This window comes from Capra hircus, chromosome 23 (genome assembly GCF_001704415.2).
Source record: "Capra hircus breed San Clemente chromosome 23, ASM170441v1, whole genome shotgun sequence".
Taxonomy (NCBI): Eukaryota; Metazoa; Chordata; class Mammalia; order Artiodactyla; family Bovidae; genus Capra; species Capra hircus.
In genome coordinates this window covers 42,050,953-42,068,033 of record NC_030830.1, presented here as the reverse complement: position 1 = coordinate 42,068,033, position 17,081 = coordinate 42,050,953, and the positions used below count along the sequence as shown (strand labels likewise).

Below are 17,081 nucleotides of genomic sequence, written 5' to 3'. Positions count from 1 at the left end.
CTTCCTCTTGACAGTGAGGTGGCCACACATGTGGGATCTGGCCCTTTTCTTGGCTGCTCAACCTACACTGTCCTCTTGGGGTCTTAACGTTCCTCTAACCAGGCTGGGGTCAGCGAGGTGACTCCATTTGCCCAGAGCCTTCTAGGCTTCTTCTATCAAAACCAGCTCTCAGCAAAGGCTTTGACAGCTATGCCACATGACTATGAATGCTTTTTTTAAAGCACATATGAGTTACAAAACAAAGGTATAGTTACTCAAAACAACTCCCTGGCTTAAAAACGCTTTGCTGGAGACCATCAATACTAATCCTCCAAACTGTCTGCATGAATTTTAAGGGACTCTTATCTCTTTTAGGAGGACATATGTGCATTTTCAGCCTTAGCTGGAACTCAAAACCAGAAGGCTATTTAAGGAATGCCAGGCGTGATACACAGGTATGAGCATGTGTTCTGCAAAGATACGGCAGAAGCTCCCCAGGGGAGACCCACAGGGACCTCACAGCTGGGCTGGCCTACAGCCCCATGGCCAGGGAGAGGCCTTACGGACGGGCAGGAGCCGCTGCTAACTCTCGGGGCCAAGTGAACCCAGCCCTTCAATTCACCTTGGCAGGTGGGTTCAGAAGGCAGCTGAGGAAGTAAGACACAGGTGAGGATCTTCTCCCCGGTGGTGTGGTCGGTGTCCGTCTGGAACGTGAGCAGGGGCTGGGCCTGGTTGTCCGATAACCAGAGAGCTTTCAAGTTCAAAGCGGTCAGCGATAAAGGCAGGTGCGACAGCCTTGGTGAAAACACAAGGAGAGGCTGGGCGCTTACAGTGTGATTAAACCAAACCTTGTCCACAACAGACAAAAAGCCAACAACTGCTTCCTGAGACTGGGTGCGGCGTGTGAAACGATGTTCTGCTTATGCTGAGATGCGCTGTGCCCCCTTTGCCAGGAGATGCCTCGCGGGGTGACTGTGCCACCCTTTCCCGCCATCACCTCTCTCTGGCACCTTCAGGCCACCGGGCAAAAGGATCAGGAAGTTACAGCACACACTGTTTACTCTTAGGCTGGGAAAGTGAAAGTCATCAGTCATGCCCCACTCTTTGCGACCCCGTGGACTATACAGTCCATGGAGTTCTCCAGGCCAGAATACTGCAGTGGGCAGCCTTTCCCTTCTCCAAGGGATCTTCCCGACCCAGGAATTGAACCGGGGTCTCCCGAACTGCAGGCGGATTCTTTACCAGCTGAACTATCAGGGAAGCCAGTTTCCATGTAAAGGTCGGGGCGGGGGGGAAGCCAGTGCACTTGTGGAAGGACCCAGAAGCCAAGCCCTTCCTGAGTCACGGTCAGCGGGGCTGCAATGAAGCTGTGGGAGTGCCTGGTCCCAGGCGCACCTGTAAACTGGGATGTGAGGGAGGCTGGGGTGCTGAAGAGTTTAAATCGCAGTTAAAGATTACAAGCGTTTTTTCATGGACTCCACCTGCTCTCTCCGGGGAGATTATTTTAGGTATTCCATTTTAGACTTTAAAGCTTCTGAAAGCTCCCACTTCTCAGACACCTACATGATCATTAATTTCCACCTCGGATTGCTTCAGTTTCAAAGGGGATGGTATCTATTAAAGCACTTTAAAAACCGTAAAGCAATTCCTCAAGATTAGTTTTATATTCATGTCTGTACAAATACTTGACCAGTGAAATCTATTTAGTGGAGACTGTTACCAGAAATCAGATGTACTTGGTACCTGGCAAAGGCAACTTGCAGAGAATACCTCAACCAGGGGTGATTTTGCCCCCAGCGGACACCTGGCAACGGCTAGAGACATTTTGGGGGAGGTTTGTTTTTTCTTTAATTTTTGTGGCCTCATCATGTGGCTTGCGGGAGCTTCGTTCCCTAACCAGGGACTGAACCTGGCCCCGGGCCTTGGAAGCAGAGCTCTAACCCCTGGGTGCCAGGAAAGCCCCTGGGGACGCTGCTGTCATCTAGGGTCACGCTCAGATGCTGCTAAACGCCCTACAGTGCACAGGGCAGCCCCGCAACAAGGAGCCTTCCGGCCCCAGACGGAAGGGCGCCGAGCGCGGGGCTGTGGAAGGAGTCAGCGCTTTATGCACATCACCGATTCACTCTGGAAACACCCGAACCGCTGCAGATGCCACGAATTTACGGTTTAAAGAGCCGAAGGTTAGACCTGATCAAGTATTTTTACTCTAAGGGTGGCTCCATGGATTAAATGATGGTTCCACCTTAGAAGTGATTTCATAAGTTAGATAAACAATAACCTGATCACAGTCTGTTATCTACAGTATGACACATATTTTCTTCAAAGAAATTTCTGGCCCATTAGTTCTGAAAGACATTACATGACAGTGTGTGTTCTGGGGTTCTTTCTTCTATGAAATGGTACCTCTGTCTCCACTTAACATACATAGAAGAGCTGCCTAACATCTCACCAACAGATTAATACTGCCTTATCCGATGCATTTTGAATTGACAGACTTATGGGAAATAAACTAGAACTCTAGGAAGAGCAGCTGGACTCCAGTAGTATAAGACTAATCCAAGTAAAACGTAAGCACAGACCAGCTGAGTTATTTTAACAGATGAAGCTAAAAATGACCAAAGAAAGCAATGAGAGTATTAACAAACTTTCTGTAAGAAGAATAAATACATTTTCGCAAATGCCTTCCCTTGTCCTATTTATGGAGGTGAGAAAATATTTTCTTTTCCTAATCGTCCAGGCAAGGCTGATCCACCCCCAACACATGCAAGGGGTGTGGTGCCAGATAATCATAGGGAACCGTGCCCACAGGGAAGTGAGGTTCTCAAGTCAATGCCATGAAACTTACCTATGTTAAAGGACCCCGAAAAGACTCCACGTGGTGTACCTGCCAGTCTTTTACTAATGACAGTCAAACTGGGTGGGAGATATGTGTTTTTAAATCCCAGAATCCACCCAGTGCAATGACGTGCATATACCATAAGGATGCCTGGGGCAGGGGTGGGGAACTGGGGGGCACAGCCGCTTACAGCCCCAGCTCCCCTTTTTCTGAGGCAGTGGTTGGGTTCCTTGAGGTGGCTTGGAAGTGAAATCTCTGTGCTTATTTATATAAGCTTCAAATGATCTCTCATCTGGCTAAATGCCTTCACACACACACTAAACGCAAGGAAGCTGAAGACACAAAGCAAGTATCTGTCAGACGCTATGATGGGGCTTTTTAAAAAGAATACCCTAATTCACTGCAGGCGCTTAAAGGACATCAAACCCTCTTTCATGTCACGGAACCCAGGGATAATTTCTTTTCAAAGTCTGTCCTTATTTCTTTGTTAAAAAGGAGTTAAGCTAATATCCTCTGGAATGTTTCAAGGTCTTGGGCAAGAAATCTATAGTCAGCATCTCTACTTTTAAGAGCACAAAGAAAAGAATAAATCAAGGCTTGAAAGCTGGCATGACACACAGATACTGAGAACACGGTCATCGTGGCTTCTCAGGCTAATAACCGGCTTCCCAGCTAAATGCTAAAGCAAAGGTATAAATAAAAGGCAAAGCAGAGCATCAGTAACAGCTGCTAAGGATGACAAATCACATCATATGAACTAAAGTAAATCACTAGACTCCACAGCAACAGGTCTGAAAGTCACATGCCACCGAGCCAGGGAAGACGGACACGTGGTCTAGAACACAGGTTTTCCTGCAAAGCATCAGTATAGCAGCTGGGATACAGCTGCTACCGGCCAAGCACACGCCACACACACGAGCTCGTTCACCCGTGTCTTGTGGACAGAGGTGTTCCCAGTGCAAAAGGGGAAAAAAAGCCTCTGCTCCCTGCCCAGTCTGCAAACAGACTCCGCGGGCTGGGCGGCCCTGCACTGACGCACCGCAGCCTGAGAGGGTAAGACACACACTGCCCTGCTTCTCTGGGGTGAACCAAGTCAGACACAGGCCAGAAGCAGAGATTAAATATACAAAATCTATGCATATATTAAATCTATATAATATTATATATGTTTTCTATTTTTCAAAAGTATATATATGTATATATTCCCACTTTCCAGCAGAGTTAATAATATATTTTTGGTTTATTCTGGTACCTTCCACTCATTACAAGATCAACATAAGAAGCCACAGCCCCGTTTGTACACATCACCAGGTTCCATTTAGGACCACATCCCCTAAATAAATAAAGAAATAAAAAGCCTACAGCGACTATTTACAGCGACAGTACAAGGACTGGAAGAAATGAACAACTGTATCGTGGGCTTCTCCTTTTTAGGTACCTCGGTGACCAGCCCAGCCTGAAGTAAACTTCCCCACCTCTGATTAGGACCTTTTTTTTCTTAAAGTCACTCAGTTGTGTCCGACTCTTTGCGACCCCAAGTCCTATACGGTCCATGGAATTCCCCAGGCCAGAATATTGGAGTGGATAGCCTTTCCCTTCTCCAGGGGATCTTCCCAAACCAGGGATCGAACCCAGGTCTCCCTCATGGCAGGTGGATTCTTTACCAGCTGAGCCACAAGGGAAGCCCAAGAATACTAGGGTGGGTAGCCTACCCCTTCTCCAGTGGAACTTCCTGACCCAGGAATCGAACCAGGGTCTCCTGCACTGCAGGCCGATTCTTTACCAACCGAGCTGTGAGGGAAGCCCCTCGTAGCTATGAGGAAGCTATGAGCCAATTAGGACAGCAGTTGCTTTATCCAATTTTTTTAACAACCAAACGTGGCTGACTGATTAATGTAATACTAACTTAACTGACAGCTGAATGTTACTTACAACTGAGCATTTCATCTGTTTCTTCCTACTAGAATTGTTAGTTTTAAGTAAAGTTTTCAAAATGTTTAAAGATTCATATAGTGAGCGAATATAATCGGTGACCAAAATGTCAACAGTGCCTAAATATCTAAAGTGAAAGAAAGCCTCCATAACCCCGGGTTTCCAGTCGTCCTTCAGGGGAATCACTTCACTCTCTGGAATCTTCCGCAGGCAAGACGTTCTAAAGACAAGAGCGGGATCGCCGGGCAGCGGCCACACGAGCGCTCAGCCCTGGGCATCGTGGGTCACAGGGCGGAGGCGCAGCTCACTCTCCAGCGGCTCAGGGTTCCCCAGTCTGGCTACACGGTTGTGCTGCATTTTCTCTCTTAATATTTTTTCCAGCTTTATTGACAGGTGACACTTTGTAAACCTGAGGTGGACAGTGTGATGATTTCATGCACTGACATATACAGTCAGTTCTCCGTGTCTGAGGATGCAGGACTCACAGATATGGGGGTCCACTGTACTGCAGCATCTAACCTAGGGGGCCGGGCACTTGCAGGCGGCTGCCCCTGTTGGCACCCTGGTCGGGGCAAGGTCCTGAAACCAACCTTCCCAAGGATACAGTGGACAAGGACATTGGGAAATGACTGCCTAGTAGGCTTAGGACCTCCATCTCCTCATATAATCACCAGTGAGTATGTATGCTGGAGACATTTAAGATGGGCTTCTTGGCACCTCTGAAGGATACTGTACAGTGTTGCTAACTGCAGTCACCTGCTGCACGTTAGACTCTCAGAGCTGCTTCACCTGCTAACTGGAAACGTGCGCCCTCCGGCATCTCATGTCCCCACCCGCTGGCCCCTAGCAACCACCACTCTATTCTGTCTCAGCTTGTTTGGATTCCACAAATCAGCGAGATCTCACAGTATCTGCCTTTCCCTAACTTATCTCACTTAGCAAAATGCTTTCAAGGTCCATGTTGTAAACCAGAGAAGAACATGACAACCCACTCCAGTATTCCTGCCTGGAAAATTCCATGGACAGAGGAGCCAGGCAGGCTCCAGTCCATGACATCACGAAGAGTCGGACACCACTGAGCGACTGTGCCCATGCTGCAAATGGCAGGGTTTCCGGCCTTCTCACAGCTGGAATATTCCACTTCGTGTGTATGGATATGAACACACAGGCACACACCGCATCGCCTTCACCCGTCCACCCGGCGCGGCTGGAGCTGTTTTCACACCTTGGCTACTGTGAATAAAGCTGCAGTGAACAGGGGACAGGAGACGCCTCTTTGATGTCCTGCTTTCTTGTCCAGAAGTGGAACTGCTGGGTCATACGGTAGTTCTATTTACAGAATTAAAGATTTTAAAATTTAAAAAATAAAAAAATAAATTAAAAAAAAATTAAAAAAAAAAATTTATTGAGGAAAATCTCCATGCTGTTTTCCATAGTGGATGCACCAACTTACATTTCCCCAATACTGCACACGGGGGCTCTTTTCTCTGCCAACACGTCGTATCTCTTGTCTTTTTAACAAAAGCCACCCTAATAGGTATGTGGTGATACCTTATTTAGTCTTATTAACTTAATTTTTTGGATTATGAAAGTCAAAGGTACAAACCATCTTTCCATTGACAGCCCTGGTTTGCAGTATTTGGCATTAGTAGTACTTCGAGGAAGATGCTCAAATACCCAATTTTGTGTACTTGGTGGACAGTCCCATGGGGAAGAAGCTGAGAGTCAGGGACCTCTGTGTCCTGGGCCCACATGACTGATACAAGGCACCTCCTCTGTTACTGGACCCGGAGGCTTCGTGCTTTCGTTTCCAAGAGGCATTTTAGGAAAAATTACTGTAATTTTTCCTATCAAATGTGTCAAAGAAGGTTTCTAGGAACGAACATGCAGGGCCCCTGTGCCATTTGCTGTATTTATATGCTTGGGAGGACAGATAGAAACTTCTGAGGTGTTTGGTAGGACTTCCCATGGTGTGACATCTCTGCAAGCTGAAAAGCTGACATGACAGCCTCTTTTTTATGAGCTTCTATACCGATACTTTAAATAAGTAGTCATTAAATACATTTAATAAGTTTGAAATCTGGTTATGAATCTGCATATACCATGGCCTAAATGGCACACTTAACCCGCTCAGATGACAGCTGTGGCACTCAGCATTTTAATTAGGTTTTCTCCACCCTGGCCCAGGCATAATAAAAATAGAACTTTCCCTTCTTCTGAGAACTGGAGAACGGGGACTTCACTGGTGTAAAAAGCAGTTTTTAGACGCCAGAGTCATCTTTCTGCTGAAGAATTAGTCATGCAAATATATGCTCTCCAGAGCAGCGAGAACCAGGACAGGTCTGGAGTCCCTGGGCTTCTCCTGCTACAAGAAGAGCACAGGAGGGAGGGAAGCGGGACCTTCTCACGCTGCACGTCTCCTGGGGGCTCAGTCCAAGCGGAAAGTCAACTAGCTCTAACTAATCCCGAGATTCCAGTCACCAGGGAGCGGCCTTAAGAATCTATCCTGAGGTCCTGAAAGCATCAACTTCGATATGGTGAGCGCTCCTTGAGGCTGTAACTCATCACCAGATCCCCCCGCGTCCTGCTTTGCTTAGCTCTGCTGCCCACAGTCCATTAGCAGGAGTGAAAAATTGTGGCCCACGCCTGACCTGCGAGCCGCGAATCACTGGGGACACAGTTCCCCAGACACTCTTCAAGTCACCAGCATTTACCACTTAGGACCACTGATCATCCTCCCCCCGGCCCCAGCCCATCTAACACTCTAACACCCCATCCCCTACCCTCTCCCATCCAACACTCGAAAGCATTTTTAAAATTCCTCTTGGCAATGAAGCCTGTGACATCAGGCACTTTGCAGTGGCCTGCCAGCTATTCTGCAAAACCAACATTTCTCATGTTTTCATTCAGTTAACAAATAGTCGCCAGGCATCTCCTGAAGGCGCAAATCACAATGACACACAGCTGTCGCATGCACTTCAGGTAACTTCAGCTTTCGGAGGCCCGCACTCAGGTAAACAGGCAGTGATCACTGGGATAATCCAGCAACACAGACCCAGAGAGAAGTCTTCCCAGAGAGGGGCGTGAGGGAGAAAAGACAAAGGTACAGAGCCAGAGAAAGGGTCGGAGGTGGAAAGCAGAGCCTGGGTAGGAAAGTGCAGCGGCGTCTGCAGTGATGAAATCAGCTCAGAAGGGCTGGAACCACTGCACGCTACAGGCTGGCGAGCGTGCCGGCAGGCCTCTGACCCAGAACCCGACACAGACTGGCGGCTCTTTAGGTTTTTCAGACTATGAAGCATTTGGTAATTTTGACATCAGCTATGGAGCTTGTCGCCAGCAACGTGTCTGAGTACAATATTGTTCACAAAGTCACAGGTAGAGCTGAGCATAACTCCCAGCTAAACGCTAGCTCAGACTCACTGGAGCTCATTTTTCAGATGAGGAAACTGAGGCCCATGGTGACTCATGGATGCCAGTTATAAAAGCCAAGACCTAGGTCTCCCCCCACCTTCCATTAGGATACCACCAACCAAAACCCACATCTCCAGCTGCACCCACAGTACCCTGAAAGGACTCCAGGCGCCAGCGGCCCTGACCTTGTCCCCTCCATGGGCTCCATCACCCCGGCTCCCAGACTGAGAGCTTCCGGGCCTGGCTCAGGCGACCCATCAGTACATGCTCTGCCAAGCAGAGCAAAGGCGAGACGGCCAAGGCTGGGCTGGAGGACCGTTTGCTTATCTCGTGCTTACCTGTTCCCTGCCACGTCCAGGACGTGCAGCTTGGCCGCTCGAGACACCTCTGCGGGGATCCGAGTCAGCCTGTTGTCACGCACACAGAACACAGTGAGGCTGCAGCAGCCGCCAATCTACAACAGGAAAAAAACACGACAGTTTTCCAGGCTGTTCTGCGATACGGGGGTGGGACTGGAGGGTCTTGTTCATCAAATGGCATGAAAAGGACACACAAAATTCTATCACGTGATGATTAAGTCTCACTGATGACAAACTATGATCAATTTAAATCATATGAAACATTGAGTAACCTGATAAAAATCTCTGCAAAATATTAAACATTCACGTTCTCAATGAAGCCAAGAAAATAAACAGTACAGTTCAAAAATTGCATTCTGAACAGAAAGTCACTTTATCTTTCAAATATGTTAACCACATGACACAGTCCATACACATATATAATTTGGTAATATGGGAGTTTAAGAATTCTAGGCTGGAAAACAATATGAAAAAGCATAATTATATATACATATGTATGTATAACCGAATCACTTTGCTGTACACCAGAAACTAACACATTGTAAATCAACTATACTTCAATAGAAAGTTTTTTTAAAAAAAAGAATACTAGGTTTTAAGTTAGGCAAAAGATGGTACACACACACACACACACACACACACACACAGAGTTTTCAAGACCTGCCCACTGTATTAACGTCATTGTTCCAGTTTACTTTAAAAAAAGGAAAAAGAGAGACATCTGAGAGATGATTGATTTCTACCACACATCTTTGAATAGCTTTTGGTCATTCACAACTTAATTTGATAAACGCATTTGCCTTTGACAAATGCAAAATCAACCATTTTTTAGCAAAAAGTAAACTCGGTCAGCTATGACCGAACTCTGGAAAACTGTGGAAGACAGTGAAGGACAGGGAAGACTGGCGTGCTGCAGCCCATGGAGGCACAAGGAGTCAGACACGACCTAGTGACTAAACAGCAACACAGTTCAGGTCAGTTCAGCCGCTCAGTCGTGTCCAACTCTGCGACCCCATGAATCGCAGCACGCCAGGCCTCCCTGTCCATCACCAACTCACGAAGTTCACTCAGACTCACGTCCATCGAGTCGGTGATGCCATCCAGCCATCTCATCCTCTGTCGTCCCCTCCTCCTCCTGCCCCCAATCCCTCCCAGCATCAGAGTCTTTTCCAATGAGTCAACTTTTCACATGAGGTGGCCAAAGTACTGGAGTTTCAGCCTCAGCATCATTCCCTACAAAGAAATCCTAGGGCTGATGTCCTTTAGAATGGACTGGTTGGATCTCCTTGCAGTCCAAGAGACTCTCAAGAGTCTTCTCCAACACCACAGTTCAAAAGCATCAATTCTTCGGCGCTCAGCCTTCTTCACAGTCCAACTCTCACATCCATACATGACCACAGGAAAAACCATAGCCTTGACTAGACGGACCTTAGTCAGCAAAGTAATGACCTACTGCTAAAAGCGTAAGTCAGTATCTGCACCCACACCAAATCCAATTCCCTTTTTTTTAAAGTAACCAATTCTAAGGTAATTGAGCTTAGTATGAGTCTGGTCTTCACAAAAGAATGCACTGCCTCTCTTGAATAAGCTGGCTGTGGCTTCTACAGACAGGAAAGCTGAGCCAAGGGGGTGCAAAACCAGCTCGTCCTAGACACAACAGCCCGCAGGCCTGGGGCCACGCTCCACTCTCCATGCAGGCGCTGTCCTGACTCAGAGCGGCTGCTGCGAAAGGGCTCCTGAAGGGACCTATTGATTCCGGCCCATGGAAAAGTACTCCAGGGCCTCTCGCCACAGGAGGAGCAAGACACCTGGGTCTTCATCAGTGTCTGAATATACCTTCTGCCCTTTTCTATATTTATCTCTGTGTTAAATGTACGTTTGGACCTTAACAGAAGGCACATTTATGAAACTGCTGCATAATTCTTTTCATGGACAACTTATTATATCTTCCCTCAGAAGTTAATATAAGGATTCTGGAATACTATATTTAACCACAGCACGTAACCGTAATGAATGTATAAGAAAACCCAGAGGAAACAGGACTAACATTCCTCTCTGATTACCTGGAAACACCCAGGTATGCGCCCCCTTGATTCTCAGTATCTGCATTTCCCATCCCAGAAAAACCGGTTTGCCCACTGTCCTCTACAAGACAGCGTGGACTGATATTTCTCATCACACTGTTTCTTACAACACCACCCTTCTGTCATTTTTGAATCTTACTGATCACCCCTAATAAGCAAAAACATTCTCTAACCCCACACTGCCGTCCCAGAACCCCTGGTCCACATCAATCCGTTGCCTTCCTCGTCCACACAATCCTCTGAAAGATCAATTGACAAGCTGTTTAATTTACATGTTTACATGTAATCAGGGTGCCTGGCCTCTCATCTGCCCTCAGCGGAAGCCCAGCTACCAACCAACATTCCTCATGAAGGTATGCTTACAGCTTGCATTTATTTGTTCACCTACTACTGAAAGCCTGTGTCGTGAAGTTGTCATCTGCTTCCATGTGCAGCAACTGGAAACCACAGAACTCTTTTCTCTGGCAAGAATCACCATGTCTGATGCCGTGTAGATTTTGTGTCCTAAGAGAGGTGTCAGCATCTCCCAGGGGGCGGGCATTCTGCCCTCCCTTGAGGAAGGGATCAGTTTCCCTCAGGTGCCCAGGCACCTTGGGAAAGGAGATGGATCGAAACCAGGGATGCCCTGGAGCAGGTGAGGAGCGACAGGACCAGAGCCTCCCTGATGAATCTAGGCGACCCCAACGAAGACTGACCCACAGGGAGGAGCGCCTGCAGCCCCCAGGGGCCTGCCCTGGGTCTGCAAGGAGGGGCAGACACACTAGGTCCCGCCCAGCTCTGCGGCAGCACTCCCCCGCACACCGGGGAGGGATGAGGGGTGAGGTCATGTGGGTGCACAGAGCTGAGACTGCGTGGGGATCTGGTGCTTCGCTGGTGCTGAAGCTGTCCACTGCCTGTGCCAGCAGGGTCTCTGCATCAGCAGGAGGTGTCCAGGGTTGGATACACCACCACAACACATCCGATTTGTACCACATGCAAATACCATCTGCTCCTCAACAATCATTAACTAATGAACGTGAGTCAGAGAGGGCTGTGAACGCTGTCCATGCAATAAAAGCTCTGCCCAAGTTCACACCCCTTAAGGACTTTAGGGTAAAAGATGGGAAACTTGGAGGGTGCGTGCTGCCTATGTGTTCACGATCAGTGGTTTATTTTTTTTTTACTTCCCCACTCTAGTGTCATACCACTGGAGAGGTCGAGGGAAGGAAGGCAGTGTATCCCAGAGCCTCAGGCACCCCGGGTCCCCAAGGCGGGACAGTGGCCTCTGAGCCCCACCGGCCACGTACTAGGGGAAGGATGACAACAAAGAGCCCATCTGGGCCAACGTGCGAGGGCTGCCTGATCGGGGAAAAGACACGAGCACCCCACAGGGCCTCTGTCCAAGTCCCTGGGAAGGGAGGGTGCAAAACTTTGGCTTTTAGAAAAAATAACTGGACAGTTAAAACCATGACTCACAAGACAGGGTTCTGCACAGACGTCAGGGCGGGATGCGGGCACTGGGGTAGGGGGTGGTCTTTGGGGTCACACAGACCCGAGGTGGAATTCAGGCGCCGTCCTAGGTCCTGTGGGTTCTCACGTGTTGCTTTAGCGAAAGTAACAATAAGCTTTAGGTTGAGAGGAACCACCTGCCACAGCCTCTATGCTAGGACCTGGCCTGTTGCCTCTGCTGAGTAAACAGAGCTGGTGTTTTTCCGAGAAGGTCAAGTCCCAGGTGCGAGTCGGGAGGCAGTCCACACCTGAGCCCCTGCCACATCGCTGGGACTTCACAGAGGCCGCCTCCTTGGCCCCGGATGCCACGAGCCCGCTCGGGCTTCAGTCCCCATGACGGTGCCTTAGGGTGACATTTCTTGTGTTCACAGGAGCGAAGAACTGCCCTGAGTTCAGGACTGAGCTTTGCAACATTCACACGCAGCTTTGCTTTCTCTTTCCGGTTCAGGAGGCAGAGTTTACATGCTCCTTAGGGGTCAGCAGGACAAAATGTCTCATTGCTTAGGAATTCTGGGAAGCAGAGTTGCTGTTTAAGTAACTTATCACCAGTGACATAGGAGGCTGACATTTTAAAACCACTTTAACCTCATAATAGCACACAAGGATAACAGCACCACAGAAAAGAATACGAGGGTCTGGACTTGGATTCCCTGAGAATTATATGACGCAGCTGAGGACACTCACTGTGCTCTCCTATTCAAGACAAAACCATCCTTGACCCCCTAGCGCTGGTCTGATCCATCTCAAGGAGACGGCACCTGCAGATCACGGAGCAAGCCTTCGGGCAGATCAGCTTTCCCTGAGTACTAACTGCCCGCAGGGGACAGCTCAGGGGAGACCTTCAGACAGACTGCAGGACTCCAAGAGAAAGGCTGTATGAGTCACCTTTGCCCATATCCTGCCCCGAGTGGAAAGAAACTTTCTTTTCCTTCAGTATCTTCCTTTCAATATATTACTGTAGCAGAACTGAACCTATACTTCACCAGCCAAGAGGGAAAATGTACAATAAGCAAAATCGGGTCAAAATCCCATTGGAAAAGAAACAACATGATGTGTAATTTTAGAAACCAAAGGCTATTTTTGCCTCTCCCACCATCATCTGTAGCATATTATTCAAATGCTGCCCACTCCAGAAATATTTTGGAGACCGTGTGGTTTTGGGACTCACTGAATCGTTGGGCCACTGACATCAAAATATCCACTGACAGCAACAGTATTCTCGTAATTATGAAAAAGTAACTTAGGTGACTGGAAAAATAAAAACCACATATACACACACGACGGCGTGATGAGGAAACAACTCAAACCAAGTCCTGCCACAGAGGGATAAGCAACCTTAACATTCGGCGGTGCCGGTGCCCGGCATCTGTGGTTATAAACACGCACTTCAACAGGATCGGGACCAGCTATGAGCTTCAGCACCTTCGTCTGCACACGGGAACGCCTTCTCACCCAAAACGACACCATGAATGTTTTCCCACATCAGCATGATTCTAATAGGATTTTTACCGACCACTTAGTTATTTCCTTCTACAGAAGGATCACAGACTACTTAGCATATCACCCTTTCAGACACTGCTTATTAGTTCTTCCGTTTCTTTGCTGTGTGAGCCTGGGCAAGTTACTTAACCTCTCTGAATCCCAGCTTAGAACGCTATTGGATGCAGATGATTATTTGCCTCTACCTAATAGAACCGTCGTGGAAATCAGACAAGAATTAGCCTGAAGCCACCTGGCACATGCCAGCTGCCCCTGTACATGCTTGGCACGGTGCTTGGAACCTGTTAGACACCTCTGTGTACATCAGGAGAAAAAAATCTTGTGTGTGCCTCTCAGTGTACACTCCTGATTGCTGTCTTAGGATAAATTCTTACAAGTGTAGCAACAGAATCAAAGTGTATGTACAGTCTTTAAGTTTTTAATAACACTACCAAATTCCCTTCCAGAGATGCCATAATAACTTATACTTCCATGATAACAGGCACTTCCTGTCCTCTCATAAATATTTGGTGTATTATTCTATTTTTAAAATCTTAAACATCTGATAGGTATAAATACTTTGATTAACATGTTGTGAGTAATTGTTGTTGATCAGTTGCTCAGTCATGTCCGATTCTTTGTGACCCCATGGCCTGTAGTAAGCCAGGCTTCCCTGTCCATCACCAACTCCTGGAGCCTGCTCAAACTCATGTCCATCAAGTTGGTGATGCCATCCCACCATCTCATCCTCTGTCATTCCCTTCTCCTCCTGCCTTCAGTCTTTTCCAGCATCACGATCTTTTCTAATGAGTCAGTTCTTCACGCACTGGAGCTTTAGCTTCTGCATTAGTCCTCCCAATGAATATTCAGGATTGATTTCCTTTAGGCTTGACTGGTTGGATCTCCTTGCAGTCCAAGGGACTCTCAAGAGTCTTCTCCAACACCACAGTTCTAAAGCATCAATTCTTTGGTACTCAGCCTTCTTTATGGTCCAACTCTCACATCCATACATGGCTAATGGAAAAACCATAGCTTTGACTAGACAGACCTTTGTTGGCAAAATAATGTCTCTGCTTTTTAATACGCTGTCTAGGTTTGTCACTGCTTTTCTTCCAAGGAGCAAGCGTCTTTTAATTTCATGGCAATCACCATCTGCAGTGATTTTGGAGCCGAAGCAAATAAAGTCTGTCACTGTTTCCACTGTTTTCCCATCTATTTCCCATGAAGTGATGGGACCAGATGCCATGATCTTCGTTTTCTGAATGTTGAGTTTTAAGCCAACTTTTTCACTCTCCTCTTTTACTTCATCGAGAGGCTCTTTAGTTCTTCTTCACTTCCTGCCATCTGCATATCTGAGGTTATTGATATTTTTCCCGGCAATCTCGATTCCAGCTGTGAATAATGATTTCACGTTAAAAAGCCCATTTCGATTGTTTTTTCCTATGAATCACTTATTGGTTTCTGTGGGGTTTCTCTGCTTTTCTTTCTGTCCACTGTTCTAGAGTAGGTACATCTCTTCTTGGATGTGAAGTAACTTCTAACAGAGTAAGGAAAGACAGCCTTCACATGCAATGTTGTAAAAGTCTCCCTGACTTCCCTGACTTTCAAAAAGATCAGAAATCTCATCTCCATGTAGATAAATCCATCAACTGTTTCTTTTATGACTTACTTCATCTTCCAAGTATACAAATGCCTTCTCCATCTTGAAATCCAACGGTCAGCTTTCTTTTTTTCATTTTTAGGTTTTGTCTTATCTCTTTTATTTATCAATAGTTCACTTTATATCATCATGGGAACTTAATCTAGAAGAATTTTAAATTGTACTAAGAATAATACTTAAGCCACCTGATGCAAAGAACTGACTCATTGGAAAAGAGCCTGATGCTGGGCAAGACTGAAGGCAGGAGGAGAAGGGGATGACAGAGGATGAGATGACTGGATGGCATCACTGACCCGACGGTTTGAGCAAGCTCCAGAGCTGGTGATGGACAGGGAGTCCATGCTGCAGTCCATGGGGTTGCAAAGAGTCAGACACGACTGAGCGACTGAAGAATTAGGAAGGAAGTTATCCACAAAATGAATACTCTATCACCATGAACCTTTCTGAATATCACAATAAAATTTATGGGTAATTGATGTTTACAAATTGCCTGTTAGAGGAAAAGTTGTGATGAATGATCTGTAAATCCTCCCTTGCCTTATTTCACTGGACAGGTATGATGGCGTGAGAGTCACTTCCATTTTGACTTAATAGAGAAAAAAGACCAAGTCCTAAACTTAGGTATATGCGCAACATCTTCCAGGCAGAAACCTTTGTGGTCAAGGCTACTTAAAGGTAAGAGATGGCCGGAAACATATCTTCATATGCATGATCACACATTTACCAACGTCCTGTCTGTCCACAAATCACGCTACAACAGCCTCTTCCCCTTAAGTCTTCCCTCCACCAAAACCAGGATTTTTTAAAGGGAACTTCCTCATAGCAAAAACATACATACTTGAGCAATAAGATGAGGGGTAAAAGATGCAAATGAGTTATCTGAAAAATTAGAAGCATGCCACATGTAGCAAATGAAGCGAATCTAGCCTTCCCATCGGAGACAGAATCATGCCAATGAACTAGAATCTGGTGAAGGCAGGTGAGCTGCCAAGTTATGCCTTTCAAAATTTCTGAACAACTTAAGATGTAATTCACAGAAAAGCATTCTTATGAGAGAGAATAATTGGAATAAATCTGACAAACACATAACAAAATTAGGTTCCAGGCCATGCAGTCATCCACGAAAACAAAAACTGAGTTTGGAGGAAAATGTCCAATGTTTTACAATGAAAAGTGCATAAAATGGTCAGCCAATCTGAATCTTCATGCATCTGAGAAGCAGAATGGAAGCTGGAGATGCAACTGTGGTCTGAACAATACTTACAAGATGGCAAGTTTACCTGACTTTTCTAAATATCCAAGCAGCTAACAATTAAGAAAACAAAAGACATTCATTGATTTGCAAATGTTTACTACACGTGACACCACACAACGCAAACAGAATTTATCATTGTGACCCACACAGTACAAACATTTTCCCCTCAACCATATGGGGGAAAAATGCAAATAAATGCTGCTATAGACGAAGGAACTGTGCTATAAAACTGACAGTGTGTTATGTTATCAAACGGGAAAGAAAAGACGAAAACAGAGGAAGAACGACACAGCGCCCCAGACCAACAGCCACTAACACAGTTATGGGCTGGGGGCATATACATGGGACTGGTTGGCACTGTCAGTTTAAATGCGCCATGCGTTCAAGAGGAAGCAATCACATCTGGAAAGAGAAGAGAGAAGAATCCAATCAGGAGAGTGCAGGATTTGATGGGATGGTATCAAGCTTGGAGGCAGAGAACATGCACGCACGCACGCACGCACGCACGCACGCACATCCCAGACTAACCAAGGAGACCCAGCGGAAGGTGAGGGCCCCTCCATGGTTTGTCGGCCCAGTCCGCGGGTCAGAGGCCAGC

At 46.8% G+C, this 17,081-nt stretch overlaps 1 protein-coding gene across 1 annotated transcript in view; it reads right to left on the bottom strand.

Annotated features, from left to right (window-relative positions):
* LRRC1 (leucine rich repeat containing 1) overlaps positions 1–17,081 on the bottom strand; it is a 133,911-nt gene that overhangs the window by 3,347 nt on the left and 113,483 nt on the right. Inside the window, exons 11-12 of the mRNA XM_018039060.1 lie at positions 8,497–8,612; positions 602–774 (exon numbers count right to left, since the gene is read on the bottom strand). Of these exons, the coding sequence (XP_017894549.1) occupies positions 602–774; positions 8,497–8,612 (289 nt within the window). The remainder of the gene's footprint in view (positions 1–601; positions 775–8,496; positions 8,613–17,081) is intronic.